Genomic DNA, 17,316 nt, shown 5'->3' on the forward strand with positions numbered 1-17,316 from the left:
CTGATGTACTTCATACCATGCAGAGCCACCCATCATCCTGCGTTTAAGCAATGGGATTGGGATATTTGTCCTTGTACAGCCAGCAACATTCATCGTACTATAAGAGGAGAATGTTGCTGAGCATCCTAGGGATCAAAATTTCATAAGGGAAATAGAGCAGAAAAGGATAGGGAGAAAAGAAAGATAAGTGTACAAGAAAGTTATGTAAGAAAGAGTGTTTTCTAGAAATAATATAGTCTTTACAAGGGGAAGGACATCAAATCCTTCATCCCACCATGGTTTTTCAACCTGAATCTTGGGGTTTTCCCTGTAACTCCTTTGTCATCTTTAATGTTTTTCCTTTTACTGCCTTTATCTCTTTTCCAATCTACAAAAATATCATTTTTCACATATTATAAGAATGACGTTTAAATGTATTGTTAGGAATTAGAGGGCACAAAAACATTGACTTTCTCTAAATCTAACTTGCACGTATAAAGTCTTACAAAGAATCTTTATTCATTAATAGAAAAATTCTTGAAATATTGAACCAAAGAAACAGAAAGTCCATTTTTTTTTGCTCTTAACTTGTGGCTTAAGAATATTTCAATTCTTCTTTCAAAGATTGTGTCACATGGAACAACCTCATACTTTCCTGCATGAGGTCTCTCTTTATATATATATATATATTGATCAAAGGAAATTAAATGATTATTTATATATATATATATTATTTAAGATTTTTTTATTAATTGATTTAAAATATGACATTTTTCCTTATACGAGAAAATATTTATATTTATAATAATAATAATAATCATTGATTTAAAATGTTTAGTCGTTTTGACAATAATTGACATAAAAGCCATAAAAAAAATTAAATATTTGTGAATTTACTAAAATTAGTCATAACCATTAATATTTTTTTAACTTCTTTTAGTTTTATTCTATATTTAACCAACATTTTAGTATTTATTCTATATAATTAAAAAGATTACTAATATGATAAATAATTTTTTTTTTCTATATTAGTTATTTTAGGTAGCTCATTAGTTATATAAGTATAATGAAATTTTGATGTTAGTTTTCTAAGATTTATATGAGAAAAAATTGATTAGAAATATGATACTCTTGTGCGAAATTAGTTACTTTTGCAACAGTGGAAACAAGGTTCAACAAAATGAAAAAAATTAATAACACACAATCAAGAATAAAAAAAAATTATATATATATATAAGTTAATGAAGTTACACTTGGTGTAATATTACAAAGCAATGTAACGGTTCAAAAAATAGTGTCTTACTTAATTTTTTTGAGATAAATGATAGACCTATCTTACTTAATTAATATAGCATGTTATAGTGTTCTCTTTTATTTATTACAATCAATTATGAAATTCTATTTTACTTTAGAATTTTCTCCCTTTTGCCGAACCACAGTAAAATTATTATTATTTTTTTTCTGTCTCACGTTTTCTCAATCTATAGCTTCCTATTGCCATATTTAAAAGAAGAGTAATGATAGAAATACAAACAATTTTACAAATTTTTTAAAAAGTGTTGATGGGGCACATTTCACATTAACTTTGAAAAACAATTATTGAAGGATATTTTTATTTATCAAAATGATATTTGTATTTTTTTAGCAGGCATGAAACATGCTTATCTAAATCAATCACAATAACATGTAATTTTTAAATTTGTAAACACAGATAGTATAATTAAATTATTACACCACTTTTATTACCTTTTTTGATTTGTTTATAAAATATAATACAAAATATTACAACTTTAGAAGTAAAATTATTGAAATATTGGAGGAAACTAATAAAATATATGTGCAAGAACTCGACTAGTTATTAAACCAAAAGAAAAAGAAACTAACCAGAAAAAAAAAAAAAACGTTTATTTATTTTTGTCCATATAAGCAATTTATAAAAAAAAAAAATCCCAAAATTTGATTTTCTAATAATCCCTTAATCTTATATAAAAATCATTTTTAAGAGTTTAGACTGAATACAAACACTTAGACAGTAAAAACCGGTGAGTCACTTTTAAGAGTTTAGACTGAATACAAACACCTAGGATAGTAAAAACCGGTCGAAATTCGAAACCATATATATATATATATGTGTGTGTGTTTTTGTGTGTATATATGTATATATATATATATATATATATATGCAAGACCCTAACTAATACGTCACCTTTTACTCGGGATTAATTAAACGTTGGCATGGCGGCTAAAACTCATGCAGGTATGTCGATCTTTTTTAAGTTTTTGGTTCAAATTTTTTTTTTTATTCTTTTGCTTTGAATATTTTCATGCTGGTCGTTCGAGGTGACTAGGTGTAAAATTTAATAAGTATAATATATACAACTCAATTCAGAACTCACCATCCTTGTTATCTCTTTGCTTTGTATATTAGTATTGGGTCGGCTTAATTACTATGATAATGATATGGCTCAAGATATGGAAAAAAAGTTAATTAATATAATCTCCTCTTTAATTTATTTGTGCTTAGTATTGGGTCATTGAAATTATATATTTAGTCTTTTTTATCCATTTTTTTTTGGTTAATATATATACTTGCTATATATCTAGTTTAGGTTTTGTTTGAAGTAATTAGGTAAACACCAATGATGCAATTGCTAAGATGTTTGATTTTCTTCATGTCAATATTTACATCTTCTATCCCGTTTTCTGTTCTTAGATATATTCGTATTAGTGTTTTAGGAATTCTTGGTGTTGCAGAGTTTTCATAAAGCTGTAGGTAAACCCTAATAAGACATGCTAGATTGTCAATTAAAGAATTTATCTCTTTGACCCCTATAGTCACAACTCATAAATTATTAGGAGTTTAGGACTAGATGTTATTACTATATACTTATTAGTATCAAAATTAATTTAGGCTTTATTTTAGAGGAGTTGAGATGGGAATGGTGCCAATCTGCAAGGGACTTGTTAGCAATAGGTACAAGCACCAGCTTATAAGCACTTTGGGCTGGACAAATCTGGATTGTGTAAACTATTAATATGACATATAAACGATTATAAGGAATCTTAATTATGAAGTCTTTTTGCAACTTCAAGGAAATCAAGCACCACATGTCTTATGTTTGTTTTAACTATCGAATTTTATTCGACTCTTTGTCTTTCTTATAATCTCATGTAAATTTTAATTTCGTACTCTTTGTTGCAACTTGCAAATACCTTATTACCTTATTTAGTAAATAGTACAATTGCTGATGTACTTGATTTCTATTATACAGATATAGCTCCATTTAAGGATGAGGAAGTTTTGATTTATGATAGTGTTGTGCTACGAAGGTCTGACTTGGCTCTCCTTGAAGGCCCTTTCTACTTAAATGACCGCATTTTAGAATTCTTTTTCAGCTATCTGTCATTGTTGCATCCATCAGAAGACATTCATTTTGTTACTCCTTCAATCTCATACTGGCTCGCAAATTCCAAAGATTTTGAGAGTTTGAAAGCCTTTGTGGAGCCTCTTAAACCATTCAAAGTTGTAATCTTTACAGTTAATAACAATGATGATATGAGCAAAACTGATGGCGGAACTCATTGGAGTTTGCTGGTCTACTATAAAGATGCAAACACTTTTGTGCATTATGACAGCATTCGATGTTTAAATGGAAGGTACGCCATGAAGCTTTATGAAGCTGTTAAAGGACATGTGAGCAGCAGAGATACTGATTTTAGATTGGAAGATTTGGATAGAATTCAAAACAAAAAGAGAAGATTTGCAATGGCAGCCATGTATCCTTGTTTCAGAGAGTACTCTACACCACAGCAAAATAACTATTATGACTGTGGTCTATACGTCATGGCTATTGCTAGAGTAATCTGTTGCTGGTGCGTTAATACATTAAAGAAGAATGATGAAATCTTGTTTCCTGATATCCTTAAGAATGTTGATAATTCTGTAGAGTCCACAATGCGCATTGAATTACTGAACATTATTAAATACCTAAGGACATAGAACTCTCATTCTCTGGTTAGTATCTATACAGTATACAATTAATAATACATTATTAGCAATTATTAGCTATTAATCTTGTGTTGTGCCATATCTGTATCCTTTATTCACTGTTATTTTCCATCATTTTACAAGATTCACACTCTCTCTTAGATTTTCTTCTTTTAGTTGGGTTTTTTTCATTTTTGCTGCAATCTCTGGTGGATATCACTCCAATTCTTTCTTTCAAAATTTTTTTATTCTGCAAAAGCTAAAGTTAGGTCCATATTGCAAAAGCTGAAGTTCATATTATCCAACTTATTATTAAGTTCTTATTATCCAACTTTTCTTTAGATGTAAAAATAGTGAAATAGTGGATTGATAAACAAATCTGATTAAATAATTATAGTTGCTCCCAGTTTTAAACTACATATCATTTTATGTTCATGTTTTTCATGTTTCAGTCAATAGTTAACTAATTAGCTTTTTAGAATGGGTAAACAATATTAAGATAGATGCTATAGTCATGATTTCCTTAAAATTTTTAAATGGTTCACTTACACATATATAAAGCATTTTTTCATTAGCTATGATATCATTCTATGTTCGTGTCTTTCTATTAACATTTAAATGGTTCATAAGCATCTCTATTCTCTAACAAGAATCATCATATTTAATTTCATGCAAATCTAGAACAAGATCACACACTACTTAATTAAGTAGACTTTTAATGGCCAAGGGTCCTGTAACTGAATTGATATCTCTCTATATACAAAGTAATTGGAGGTCTAGAGGGAAAATGATTCGACAACATTTTCTACAATATGATGAGGGCGTTTGGATAGCACTTAAACATGTTGCATCTGCGTTTTAACGCTTTTTTTTTTTTTCAGCCGCAACTGTTGACCCGGTCTTCTATGAACAGTGCACTTGTGTACTGTTTACAGTTCCTACAAACTCTACTTTTTATAAACTTTTTCATTAAAAATAAGTCACACGGTACTATTCAATCATTTAAAAATTATTTTGCTACAGTGTTTTCAGTTTTCAGTTTCAGTAAAATAAGTTCTATCCAAATGGACCCGATATATACAACTTATAAGAATAAATATAATTCCTAACCTTTTATAAATAATATAACCAACGAAAATTACACATATCCACTAAATTTTTTTTTTTTTTTTAACTATCATCTATGTTGCATGGATATGCAACTAGTTATAATTACTCAAATGGCCCATAAGAAAGCAACACATGTAAGAAAGTATCAAGTTTTTTTTTTTTTTTAGCAAAGTAAGAAAGTATCAAGTTAACATCACACTGTGGCAACATATTTTAAATGTGGTAATAAGTTAACGGTATCATATTCCAACATACATTGGACAGTGAGTACAGATCATTGCGGTTATTAAAATTCAAATTGGCGGTTAATGCCGAATGTTGATTCAATGACAAAGTGTTGAATGATGGTCTTTATTGTCCAATTTGCAAGCTTGATCAAGATGACACCCTCCATGCACTTTGGTCCTGCCAAGAAAATTTCGAATGCCTTGTCACTGCTTCAGGGAATTATGCTTGCTTCCTAGATGTCTTTCAAGTTTCAACTCGCCCTTCATATGAAAAATTTTGTATTGATTTCTTTGCTACGACAGTCTCTTTGATATGGATGAAAAGAAATAAAATCGGAGTTGGGGAAGACATTATACCACTGAGAAAAATCAGCTCCATGGCTTGGATTGCAACTCCGTCCCATCCACACAAAGATACCTTAACAAACAGATCAGTTTGATGGTGACCACCTCCAGTTGGTTGAGTAAGGGTTAACTTTGATGGTGCACTTTTTCTCATAGGAGAACACTGCTGGACTCACATTATAATCCGTAGTGATCATGGATTAGTTATGGATACTCTATCACAATAAATTCCACTGTTTGCTTTGATAGAGACGGTGGAGGTGTTAGCAGCAAGTTGAGCATTCGGGTTTGCTCAGGAAGTGAGTTTTAAAAGTGTGATTGTGGAAGGAGATTCAGAAATTATTATCAACTCTATCAATGGTGACGATATGCTCCTTATTTAGATAGAGACTATTCCTCCTAATATATATATATATATATATGCTTACAATAAGAATCTTATTGTGATTGATTAATAATATCTCCAAAAAAAAAAAAAGTCTTTATTTTAGGACTTGCTGTAAGGTGTTAATGTAAGCGAGTAGTTGTAGTTTTCTTAATTATGTCTTTTAGTTGTTTTTACTTTTCCGTTGATGCAATAATATTATTTGTTTGAATTTCATGGATCCATAACCTAAATGACTCCCAAATTTTGGAAAAAAAAAATACTTATATATGAGAAATAACTTTTAACAATTTTGCTCAATAAAATTACACTTAGCTTCCCTAACAACGTCACTTTCTTGCTCAAGCAAAAAGAAAACACCCATTTACAAAAAAAAAATTAGTTGATCTAAATTAATCCAACAAAAACAAATTAGCAAGCCCAAAAAAACATAGCCCAATCACAAATCACAGATAAAAAGGTAAAGAAAATTTACTAGGCCGTTATAATACCATAAGCCTTATTGGCCTTGGAGTTGGGCCTATATCTGTAACATGTGTGCCTTTGTTGATTTTATTCCAGATCTTCTATTTCTTTTCTTTTTTTTTTGATAGGAAGATCTTCTATTTCTAACTGACCTTATTGCTATCCATTATTTGTCATTGCGTACAGAGTTTAACGTTTCTACATTTATTTTCTTTTGAGCATGGTATAGATTCTTGTTAGAGTCAATGTTTATGTATGATAGAGACCTTAAACCTCTTACTTGTGCGCTTATTCCTATCTGACATCGTTCTTTTTTAGTTGTAATATATATATACTTCTTTAATTACCATGCAAGTATCATGATGATCGGGTCACCCGAAGGAAAGTGATACTAATTTTATTTGATGATAATATTAAGAAAATCTAAGCAAAGGTGTGTTTGATCTTCCTATACTACTAATCTTTTCAAAACCATGTCGATTGATTACTGAATCTCACAAGCAAATTTTTTTTAAGCCCCCACATCCTTTGCTTGTTTATTAATTTAAAATTTTAAAGAGTGTATATATATATATATATAGCCCTATAAATTATTTGATATATTTCATCTTGAAATGTAAAACTGTACTTTCAACTGGATTTGTTGGCCAACGTTAACACTTTATATATATATATATAGTAATCAAAGCCTTTATTGTTTATTTTTTTATTTTTTTACCTTAGTAAATAAGTACTAGGTATCCAAATAACTACAGTTTTTTGAACACCTAATTATTTTCCATAATTTTCGTAGTCTCTAGTTTTATACACATCAAGTAATTACAAGAATGAATCTTTAAAGTGTATACAAGATTCTATTTAAAAGTTTTGAACTTAAGACTTCATGAGACATTGAGAATCACTAAGTACAACATCTTGAGATAAATCAAGTTTTTTTGTTTGTATGCACTATGCAATACTCTACATGAATATTAAAAACAAGAATAAGTACAATACATATTTCATCATCACTATTATATGAATCCAAGTTGTTTCATACTTTTTTTTATTTGTGTTAGGGTTTTACATGTAACTCCTATTTTAAACCCTTTTTTGGAGGGTGTGTACAAGCATATGTGATGTGACAAGTACTAGAGAAGAAAATTAGCTAGTATTATCTAATTTATGAGTTTTGGTGAATAAAATATGAGAGAGAGTGAGAGAGAGAGAGAGAGAGATTTAAATTTAAAATCTCTTGTTGTCACATCTCTATATCTCATTTCAAAATTCTACAAATAGGGGTAAAAAATTGTTGCACCTACCACATGCAGTTTTCCTAATGAACAACTCAACATTAATATTTAGGATGCAGAATATAAAGTTGTTGAACTAAAGTGCAAAAATAATCAAAATGACCAGGTTTTGCCGACATAAATTGTGATTTGTGTCCTACCTAGTGTTGACTGTATAACAAGTTATATCAAATTATTGTAACAGAATGGAAGAACTAAATTGTTAATCTATAAGCAGATACAAGCTTGGTGGAGATGATCAAATTATTTTTTGAACAAAAACAAAAAGATAGACACACACACACACACCAAAATAAAAACAAACTCTTCACGAAAGTACCTAGAAGCTCACAGGGGGTCCATATTCTTCATTCATATATGCGCACAGCTAGCTTTGCATTATTATGAGTTCTTTAATTCTCCTGATCTGGAGTGTCTCATGATAGAGCAAAAAGTGAAGGACTCTTATTTCAAAAATTGATATATATTGTACTTTGAAAACGATAAGGTTTATCTCCACTGAAACCAGTTGTCTCTCAACTAATTAAGCTACAAAAAAAAGGCTATCTTGTGTCAAGAATGATCTCCTTAGACTTAAGAGGCACGCTAGCTCTTGCTTCAGGTATGCAGGACCCTACTTCTATTTATGACAGAAAAACCCATCAAAAACTAAAAGAAACTAAGAATAAAGTTTCCTAACTTATTGAGTTAAATGGCATTTAATTTGTTTATGTCAAGGCTTAAATTTGTAGAATTAATAATGAAAGTTAGAATCATATCCAATGTTCTCTTACTGATGGCATAGACTTCCAATAAATCCTGTTCTGCTATTATGTTATACCATGCATTTGCATGTATTACATTACACGTATAATATTGAGAGAGGAGAGGGTGGAGGAAGTAAGTGGTGTTATTAAAAAATAAGGGCAACTTTTAGGTGCTAATAATGGTTCAATTATTGGGTATTCGTGCATATCTTATGTACTCCCAACTCCAATTTTCTATTATGTATGTGACATTCCCACTTAGTATTCTTTTTCTCTTTTTCTATCCTGTCATTTTCGATTGGTCTTGTCGTATTTCTGAGCATTAGCACAGTTGAAAAGCTAGCCTCCATTTCTTAATCTACTCCCCCACGACCTCAGATATTTTATTCTTTACGTGCAAAATCAAACAATGCAATGTCTACGTTTAATTATATTTAAAGGGACAAGAAGTAGGATTAGTGGAGACATGCTAAAATATTCATTTATTTTTTCATGATTTTCTTGGGGTACCTTTGGGACATGTCTGAAGAGAGCTCACCATTCTAGCATTTGTAACATGGCAGTACATGGGTGATTGATCTTAACCATTTCATCAATCAGTCTTTTGTTTCAATGAGTCTTATGTAAAGATTGAACATATATATATTGAATTGGATCATCAAATGCATCAAGTGCTTTTAGGAATTCTATGATAGAGTTATTTATTACTCAGTACTCTCTTAGAATTCTAAAAGATTCTAATCCCAGTTCATTTATGATCAGATGCTAGATATCTCCTATAAGCCTTGATTAACTTTTATACAAATCTTAGTCAGCTAAGATTATTGTCCTAGCATGGTGCCAAAAGAATGAGCTCAGCCGCCATTATGAGTTAAAACATCAGATTACAGGCAATATTTGCTTTTAAACTACCAATCCACTCACTAAGGGAGAAAAAGTCTGTCCATTCTTTGCAATTTTTTTTTTCTAGTTTATATTAATATTATCTGTTACGTACCAAGCACAATGGAACTCGTGCTTCAATAACAAAAGATGAATAACTTTCTCTCATTCTCTGAAATAAGCCGTCCACATAAAATAAAGAGTGAACTAGCTGGTCATTGCATTAATAATATTTTAATTATAAGTTACTGATGTTTATTTATTCTTGCAGAGGCAAAACATAAAAACCCTGGACACACTTGTAGAAGAGAACCCAAAACCGGAAAAATGAAATAAAGTCTCATAGAAAAAAAAAAAAAAATCATTTTTACTGCTTTTGACTTGAGGCCCCTAGAAATTCATTGAAATCTTTAGGGAGATAAGGGGATTTTATTTAATTAATTCAATGATAATGTAGAATAAATTTGAAATTGATGCTAGTGAAAAGATGACAAAAATAGATCGTGTTTGCTTCAAGAAAATAATTAATAATTCTAGAATCAAGAAGCAGGAGAATTCCTAGAATTCACAAGAAAGAAAGAAAAAACTCTTTCAAATTTTATTAATGTAATTCTGAATTTCTCGGAAGGCTTCAAGTACAATATAAATACTAAAGCAGTTGTAGGGTGGTTAAGAACCCTAAAAGAGCTTAATTCATGTTAAACGCGAAATTAGGTTAGAAAATATGAAAAGTCACTAAAAAAAAGGCAAAATTGAGAAAATTGCATGATTAAATTGTATGGACTCTAGAAAATGTCCTAGAAAAAACGGTACCATATTTGAATTTTAATTTGAAAATTATAACATAAAATAAAATTACTATAAATAGCAAAATTGACTAAATGGGAGCATAAATGAATGAATTTGATTATTTTGAATTTTAATTTAAATATTATAACATAACAGAAAATGACTATAAGTAGAAAAATTGACTAAATGAGGGCCTAAAAAAATGAATTTGCTCGAAAAATGACATAACTCTATTAGCGTAATTAAGGTTTCTGAGATTTGGGATTTTTCGACACTATCAAACAATGTTGTTGTGCCTTCAATATGAAGCTGGTGATGGTCTTATTAAACGACGACTAACTTTGTAGCTCAGGGAAAAATAAAGAAGAACGAGGGTCCAGTTCTTCATATTTTGTAGTTAATTTATGGACCATAACCTTGTGGCTTGATGGTATTTTTGGTTATCCAATGGAAGAGAATGGTTTCAAATCCCCACTCCACTTGTTGTAATCTGGCAAGTGCTTAGGTTGAATTCTTTAAACATAAAAGAAGGGGGGTAGGGTTTGACTTCAACCTTTGATCTCTCTCTCTCAGAGTCAGAGCTTATTACATTTCCAGTTGAGAATGGGCATTATTGTGCCGTGGAAAAGCGAATGGGTTAGTCCATGTAGTGCAATTATTATGTATGCTTGCTGCATGCATATATATATACATATATATATGATGTCGTGGAAACATCTTGCAATAGTGCAACTTTATTAATTCATACTCATGCTCATGCATGTTCTTAATTTGCCCCACTGCCTCTCTGCGTGCAGCATCATATCACATCACGCGTGCAAGAGACTACTTAACAACTACACCTACATGATCAATTGTTTGTTTTGATCAATATGTATTCCTACACAAAAATTTCCCATTCATATGGGTTAAAATTAATTAGATACGATCGCCCACCAACATTTCCCAATAACTACTGGATCTTTGTCAGTGGAATATTTGAGGCCAATAGGGCCTGTACGTAAATTATATATTTAATTTATTCTGGGTCCACCTTTGCATACTCATTCTCTTTTGTCCAAACTCTGAGCATGGTCCCAATCCCATTTTAATATTATCTTATTTTTTATGAACAATCCCAATTTAAGATGATCACACCTTTGTATATTGTAATGAAGTTATAAAATGAATATATATTAATTTGACTAAGGTCCGTTTAAATATTTTTTTAAAAATTTTTTGAAGGAAAAAATATTTTTTAAAACCATTTTTTTCAGCTACAATATTTTCAAACACCTAAATTTTTGAAAAAAGAAAAAACAAGCTATACTAAAACAGCCCTACAATTCCAATATGAAGTTATGAACCATGTATCCAGTCTGTCGAATTGAATGAAAACCAAATATCACACACACACACACACACACAAGTCATTTAGTGGTTTGATCTCTTGCACTTGGCTCAGAGCTTAATTTGTGGTCCCCAACTAAAGTGACTGCATGTAAGACAGTAATATTCATTAGTTTCATCTGGCATCATGCTCTGTTTAAAGATTCATGACTGGTGTATTCTGTGACATTGTTTCTCTGTAGAAAGTTATATATATTCCTGAAGACCACTTCGATCAATGGACATCAGAGAGGTGTGACTAATTACAGCATAATAATTTCATGATTGATTGGCGTTGGTGATACTGATAAGAGATGACTTTAACATGGGAACAATTTTTTTTTTTCATTACAGAAACACATGCATATATTTGTGCTACCTTTTCTGAATAAATAAACAAGGTATAACTTTGTAAAAAAGGCTATGAAGGTTATTCTATTGTCTATGTAAAAAGATGGTCCTTTGGGTTTGTATATATTAAATGAAAGAAAACAAGATTACTTTTGCTAACATCACAAGGTTAATATATTAATTATTGTTATTTTTTTCTGTACCTAAAGCTTTTCAAGGTTTTATTTTCGAAAGGCTAATACATAAAGTTCACCAATATATATATTGCAAATATAATTCAGTCTCTCCCACTTTCGAAGCTCCACTCAACTCAAGAAGCTAATTAGCTATAACATATATGTGGCGAGTCTTTGTCTTGAGTGTTTGCCATTCTCTCAGAATAAATTACATTTGTTTATTGGAAATGATTCAATGCCCAAACGAAGCATAGAAGCTCCCTCCTGCAAGACTAATAGAAGGAACTAAGAATCAATTATGTCCTGCCAAACCTTTGCAAGTATAATAAAGTGATGTGATATATAGATACCGTGTATCATAAAATGCTCTTTATCTAGATTGAAATTTTTTCCTACATAGAGAGAAAAAGGTAATGTCACTAATAATGCACTGAAAAAAAGGAGTAATGTCACTAAGCTTAATAATTTGTTAATGTGGCCTATATGCGCTCGACCAAAGAACCAATATGTACGTTCCAAAAATGACTTGACCTACGGAAATGATGGTGAGAAACTATAATATCCCATAGGATGCCTATTAATTGATGTTTGTTGGGGGAAGTTAATTTGGTTTTCCCCATAATTAATATCCCAAAGTATGCTTTGTGGTCTGGCTGGTTATTCACTTAAGCTAACCGTGCACAGTAAAGCAAGATAAACTATCACTTAATATAAAAGTTTCAATGGTTAGAAAATAATAAATTTAGACACAAGCTAGTTGTTCTAATTTCATGATAGATTACCATTATTAATATAAGCATATATAACTCAAAAGGTTAAATTATTGGTAGGAAACAATGAATTTAATGATCATCTTGAAAGGTGGGGTTTTCAAGGTGACATATTAACCTTGTTCTTGTACACTTCAAACTAGGGATGACATCTATTTTTATTTTTCTTTTTATCTAAGAGGATTTGGTGGAATCTGCTTATAAGGTGTCTAATTAAGGTCTGTTTGTGATTGGAGTTTTGAGTTTGATCAGGCTATTAAAATTTTGAAAAATGATGGTTTTTAGACTCTTAATTATCATTTGTGGTTAAATTGAAATGTCAAATTGGACAATAGAAGAAAAAGATATGAGGATGCAATTATCAAGTCATTAATTTTGCAAAAAGTTTAGGCACACATTTTGACATGTCAAGTGGCGATTGAACTTTTTTTTTATACCAAGAATTAATGGTGGTTTTATGTATAAATGATGTATTAATCCAATCACAAGTAACATATTTATAAATTTTGAAAAAGTATGTGTCAGAATGGTTTTTTTTTTTTAGCGTGAGAGTAGGGGCAGCTAGATTGCATTGATATAAGAATACATGTCATTCCAGTATTAACAAAGCTTCGTGCCGTATGCGGAAGATTCCTTTTTTAGTTTTTTGTCATGAGTTGGGCTTGCTTTACCGTCACTCTTTGGTCTTTTATATTTTTTGTTTTTTTGGTGTTTTAGCTAGCTAGCTTTCTGGTGTTTTGTTTTGGTTTTGATAAAATATCTCATTCAAAAAAAATAAAAATAAAAATATATATATATATATAGAAAAGAAAATAATATATTTTTGACGGCTTTTTTTTTCTTCCTTTCTTTGGAACATGGAAATCTTCTTTGGATCCAAGAAGCATAAGAACTTTTTATCGACATAAAATGATTGTGGACTGGAGGAGTTTCATGTTGCACTTGAACACACGAGTCAATTTTCATCATTCATACCATGTTGTGAATGCAATTCATTAATAGTCAATGTCATGTTTACACTCATTACCAGCTTTAATCAGGGCTTTTTGTGTATTGTTGACTCGTGTTGAGAACATCGAAGGTCATACTTCATGTTTAGCTACTTAATAAATAAAAGAGGTTTCATCTTGCTTTTCTCAAGTAGGTTGAGATCAATTCCGATGTTTCTATACATGTTATGAGCAAGTTTGACTTCCTCTTATGCAAAAGCTTAATCAACGTTTACTCACGAAACCAGTCGTAGCTCCTTCACAAGGGATCCAATGGTGACATTTTGAAGTCACATGATGGTTTCACACAAACAAGCATAAGTAGTTAGCATAATTATTGTAATCAACCCCACCTCCTTTTTTTCATTAAGGACGACCAGCCCGGCCCTTCTCTCCAAATAATTTCTTTCTTAATTTCTAATAGTAATATGGAAGATCAGTTTATGTATAAAATATAACAAATGATTTAAAAGGACATCACATCCAAAATCACATTTCATGTATTGAATCGTCAAACCACTATATATGCGTGACATTAAAATAGGAGAAGAGACAAAAGATGGCCTATAGATAAAAGTTAATTGTCCTTTGCCAGCTGCATGCGTGATTTATACATACAAATGGGTCTCCTTTACCTTGAATTTCCTTCCTAAAATCCTATCCAGATGTGCCAGCAAGTTGTTTTAATTCCATGCACCCTGTGGTTAAGATATCATTACTCTGGAAAAAAGGGTGAAAAAAGATATACTACCATTAAAGTAGGACAAGCACGAGACACATTTCCCTCTCAAATTCTCAACCAATCCAAAAACTAGAGTACAAAACCAAACAGAAACACCCCCATATATCACTCAATTATTCCACACAGAACCACCCCTTCCTTTTTTTTCCTCTCTCCACAGTCCCAAAACCCAAACCAAATAAATCCCCAGATCCCACTCCCACTCCCACTCCCACTCCCACTCCCACACCACTCTCCCACAACCAAAACTTTAAGTCCTAGTGCCAGCAGCAAAAAGCCTTTCCCACAGCCAAAAACCATGGTACCCGTACGGGTTCTACTCATGGTGTTGGTGTTGAACCTCCTAACTAGTATCACCGCCACAACTAACTCAAACTCCTCCACCACCACCACCACCACTTCCTCATCAAGCCATGCAAATGCAATATCCTACCCTGATTTTCAACACCTGAATATAAAAGAGATCATAGCCGAGACTAAAACCAAGCCTACAATAACTTCCCAAAACCACCAACCCCTTGATACCCACGATGATGATGATGATGATGATGATGATACCAAGTTCAAGAGTACCGAGAAAAAGTCATGGAAGCTGAAGCTAGTTCATAGAGATGGGATATCCAAAGACAACCTCAACGATCATTATCGCCACCGCTTTCTTCAGCGCATGAAACGCGACATTAGAAGGGTCACTAGCCTTATGCGCCGCCTAAGTGTCGGCGAGGTGAGTTATAAGGTGGAGGATTTTGGGTCAGAGGTGGTTTCTGGAATGGAACAAGGAAGCGGAGAATATTTCATTAGGATAGGGGTTGGTAGCCCTCCAAGGAGTCAGTATGTGGTTATTGATTCCGGTAGTGATATTGTATGGGTCCAATGTCAACCTTGTAACCAGTGCTACCACCAATCCGACCCGGTATTTGACCCGGCTGATTCAGCCTCCTATACTGGGGTGTCTTGTAACTCCGCTGTTTGTGGCCGACTGGAGAACGGGGGGTGTCATGCGGGTCGATGTCGGTACGAGGTCCAATATGGTGACGGGTCGTACACCAAGGGCACGCTTGCATTCGAAACGCTGACGTTTGGGCAAACCGCAATTCGAAACGTCGCCATAGGATGCGGCCACATCAACAAAGGCATGTTTGTTGGAGCAGCTGGGTTGTTGGGTCTTGGAAGTGGGTCCATGTCATTTGTGGGTCAGCTTGGCGGTCAAGCTGGTGGTGCATTTAGTTACTGTTTGGTGAGTCGAGGCACTGGGTCATCCGGGTCACTAGAATTCGGGCGCGGAGCAATGCCTGTGGGTGCTGCATGGGTCCCCTTGATTCGAAACCCACAAGCCCCAAGTTATTACTATGTTGGGCTAGCGGGTCTTGGAGTCGGAGGCATGCAAATACCTGTTTCTGAAGATGTTTTTCGTCTAACTGATACTGGTAAAGGAGGTGTGGTTATGGATACGGGCACGGCCGTGACTCGGTTCCCGACATTGGCTTATGAAGCGTTTCGAGATGCTTTTATCTCGCAAACCTCAAACCTCCCTCGAGCCTCTGGAGTATCCATCTTTGACACTTGTTATAACTTACTTGGGTTCGTATCGGTTCGGGTGCCAACGGTGTCATTTTATTTCTCGGATGGGCCAATCCTGACCCTTCCAGCAAGGAATTTTCTTATTCCGGTGGATGATGCGGGAACTTTCTGTTTTGCATTTGCTCCATCCCCTTCTTCTGGACCTTCTATTATTGGGAACATTCAACAAGAGGGGATCCAGATTTCCTTTGATGGGGCTAATGGATTCGTGGGATTTGGCCCAAACGTGTGCTAAGTGAAGACTATATATGAATTTTGCTAGTCAAAGTTATATTCGTATTAGAAGTATGTATAGAAGAATCATTTAAGGCATTAATAATGTAATGTGGGTTTTGTAGAATGTAATTATGGAATGTGATTTCCTTTTCACCTAGTGAGAAAGTAACTTATAAAAACAATCTAATTTATAATGTTTCTTTAGCGAAAGGTAGTTTGATTAAACAAAGGGAAAAATATAATAGAGTCAAACATTCCCAAGGGAAAATCTACAATACAGTCAAAAGAATCGCAAAAAAAGATTATTTACTTGGGTATAGGGCACCCTTTATGTGCCATGAGATGATCCAATAGATCCCTTTTACCCCATGTATAGTAGAACCAAAGCAATCTTTTACTGATGGGTACATGACCCTGACACAAAACAAAGCCTTTGCCTTTTGCCCCCACTTTTTTTTTTTTCTTCTTGTCATCCAAACAGTGAGATTCCTATCTCTCTCTCTCTCTCCCAAGGCCGCTATAGTTTTTGAATCATGAGACAAGGGAGCCACCACCATGGTGGACATGTGAAGCCATCACTAGAGTTTTTGCGTTTTGGTCGACCTTTGGTGTGACCCAAGTTGAAGTGCAATCAACCAATGACTTTCGCAAAAGCAATTTTTTGCTTTTGCCTCTTTTGAAAGATTTAAGAAATATTACTTTTTTAGATTGAGAAGACTAGGAAAAAAAACATAACTGGGGCATCCCATTCAGATCTCTCAAATAATAAGGTAAATATGGCTCTTTTCTTTTGTTCATCAAAAAAAAATATAGCTCTTTTCTTTTAATGGTGAAAGGCTGTTATACTGAATTTACCTTCCTAGGGTTGAGTAATCACTTTAGACTTTAGAGGCCCACAAAAGTCGGAATTTGTTG

At 32.7% G+C, this 17,316-nt stretch overlaps 2 protein-coding genes across 2 annotated transcripts; both read left to right on the top strand.

The window, feature by feature from the left end:
- The first annotated feature begins 2,214 nt into the window (after positions 1–2,214).
- Positions 2,215–3,979, top strand: LOC112017166 (NEDD8-specific protease 1). Its single transcript, XM_024049624.2, has 2 exons — positions 2,215–2,236; positions 3,252–3,979. The coding sequence occupies exons 1-2, from the start codon at positions 2,215–2,217 to the stop codon at positions 3,977–3,979; spliced, it is 750 nt and encodes a 249-aa protein (XP_023905392.2).
- Positions 3,980–14,695: 10,716 nt separating this feature from the next.
- On the top strand, positions 14,696–16,558 carry LOC112017159 (protein ASPARTIC PROTEASE IN GUARD CELL 2). The gene has a single exon (XM_024049618.2). The coding sequence runs from the start codon at positions 14,903–14,905 to the stop codon at positions 16,418–16,420; it is 1,518 nt and encodes a 505-aa protein (XP_023905386.2). The 5' UTR covers positions 14,696–14,902; the 3' UTR covers positions 16,421–16,558.
- The last annotated feature ends 758 nt before the right edge of the window (positions 16,559–17,316 follow it).

Source organism: Quercus suber, unplaced genomic scaffold, assembly GCF_002906115.3.
Source record: "Quercus suber isolate HL8 unplaced genomic scaffold, Cork oak 2.0 scaffold_49, whole genome shotgun sequence".
In the NCBI taxonomy this organism is placed as follows: domain Eukaryota; kingdom Viridiplantae; phylum Streptophyta; class Magnoliopsida; order Fagales; family Fagaceae; genus Quercus; species Quercus suber.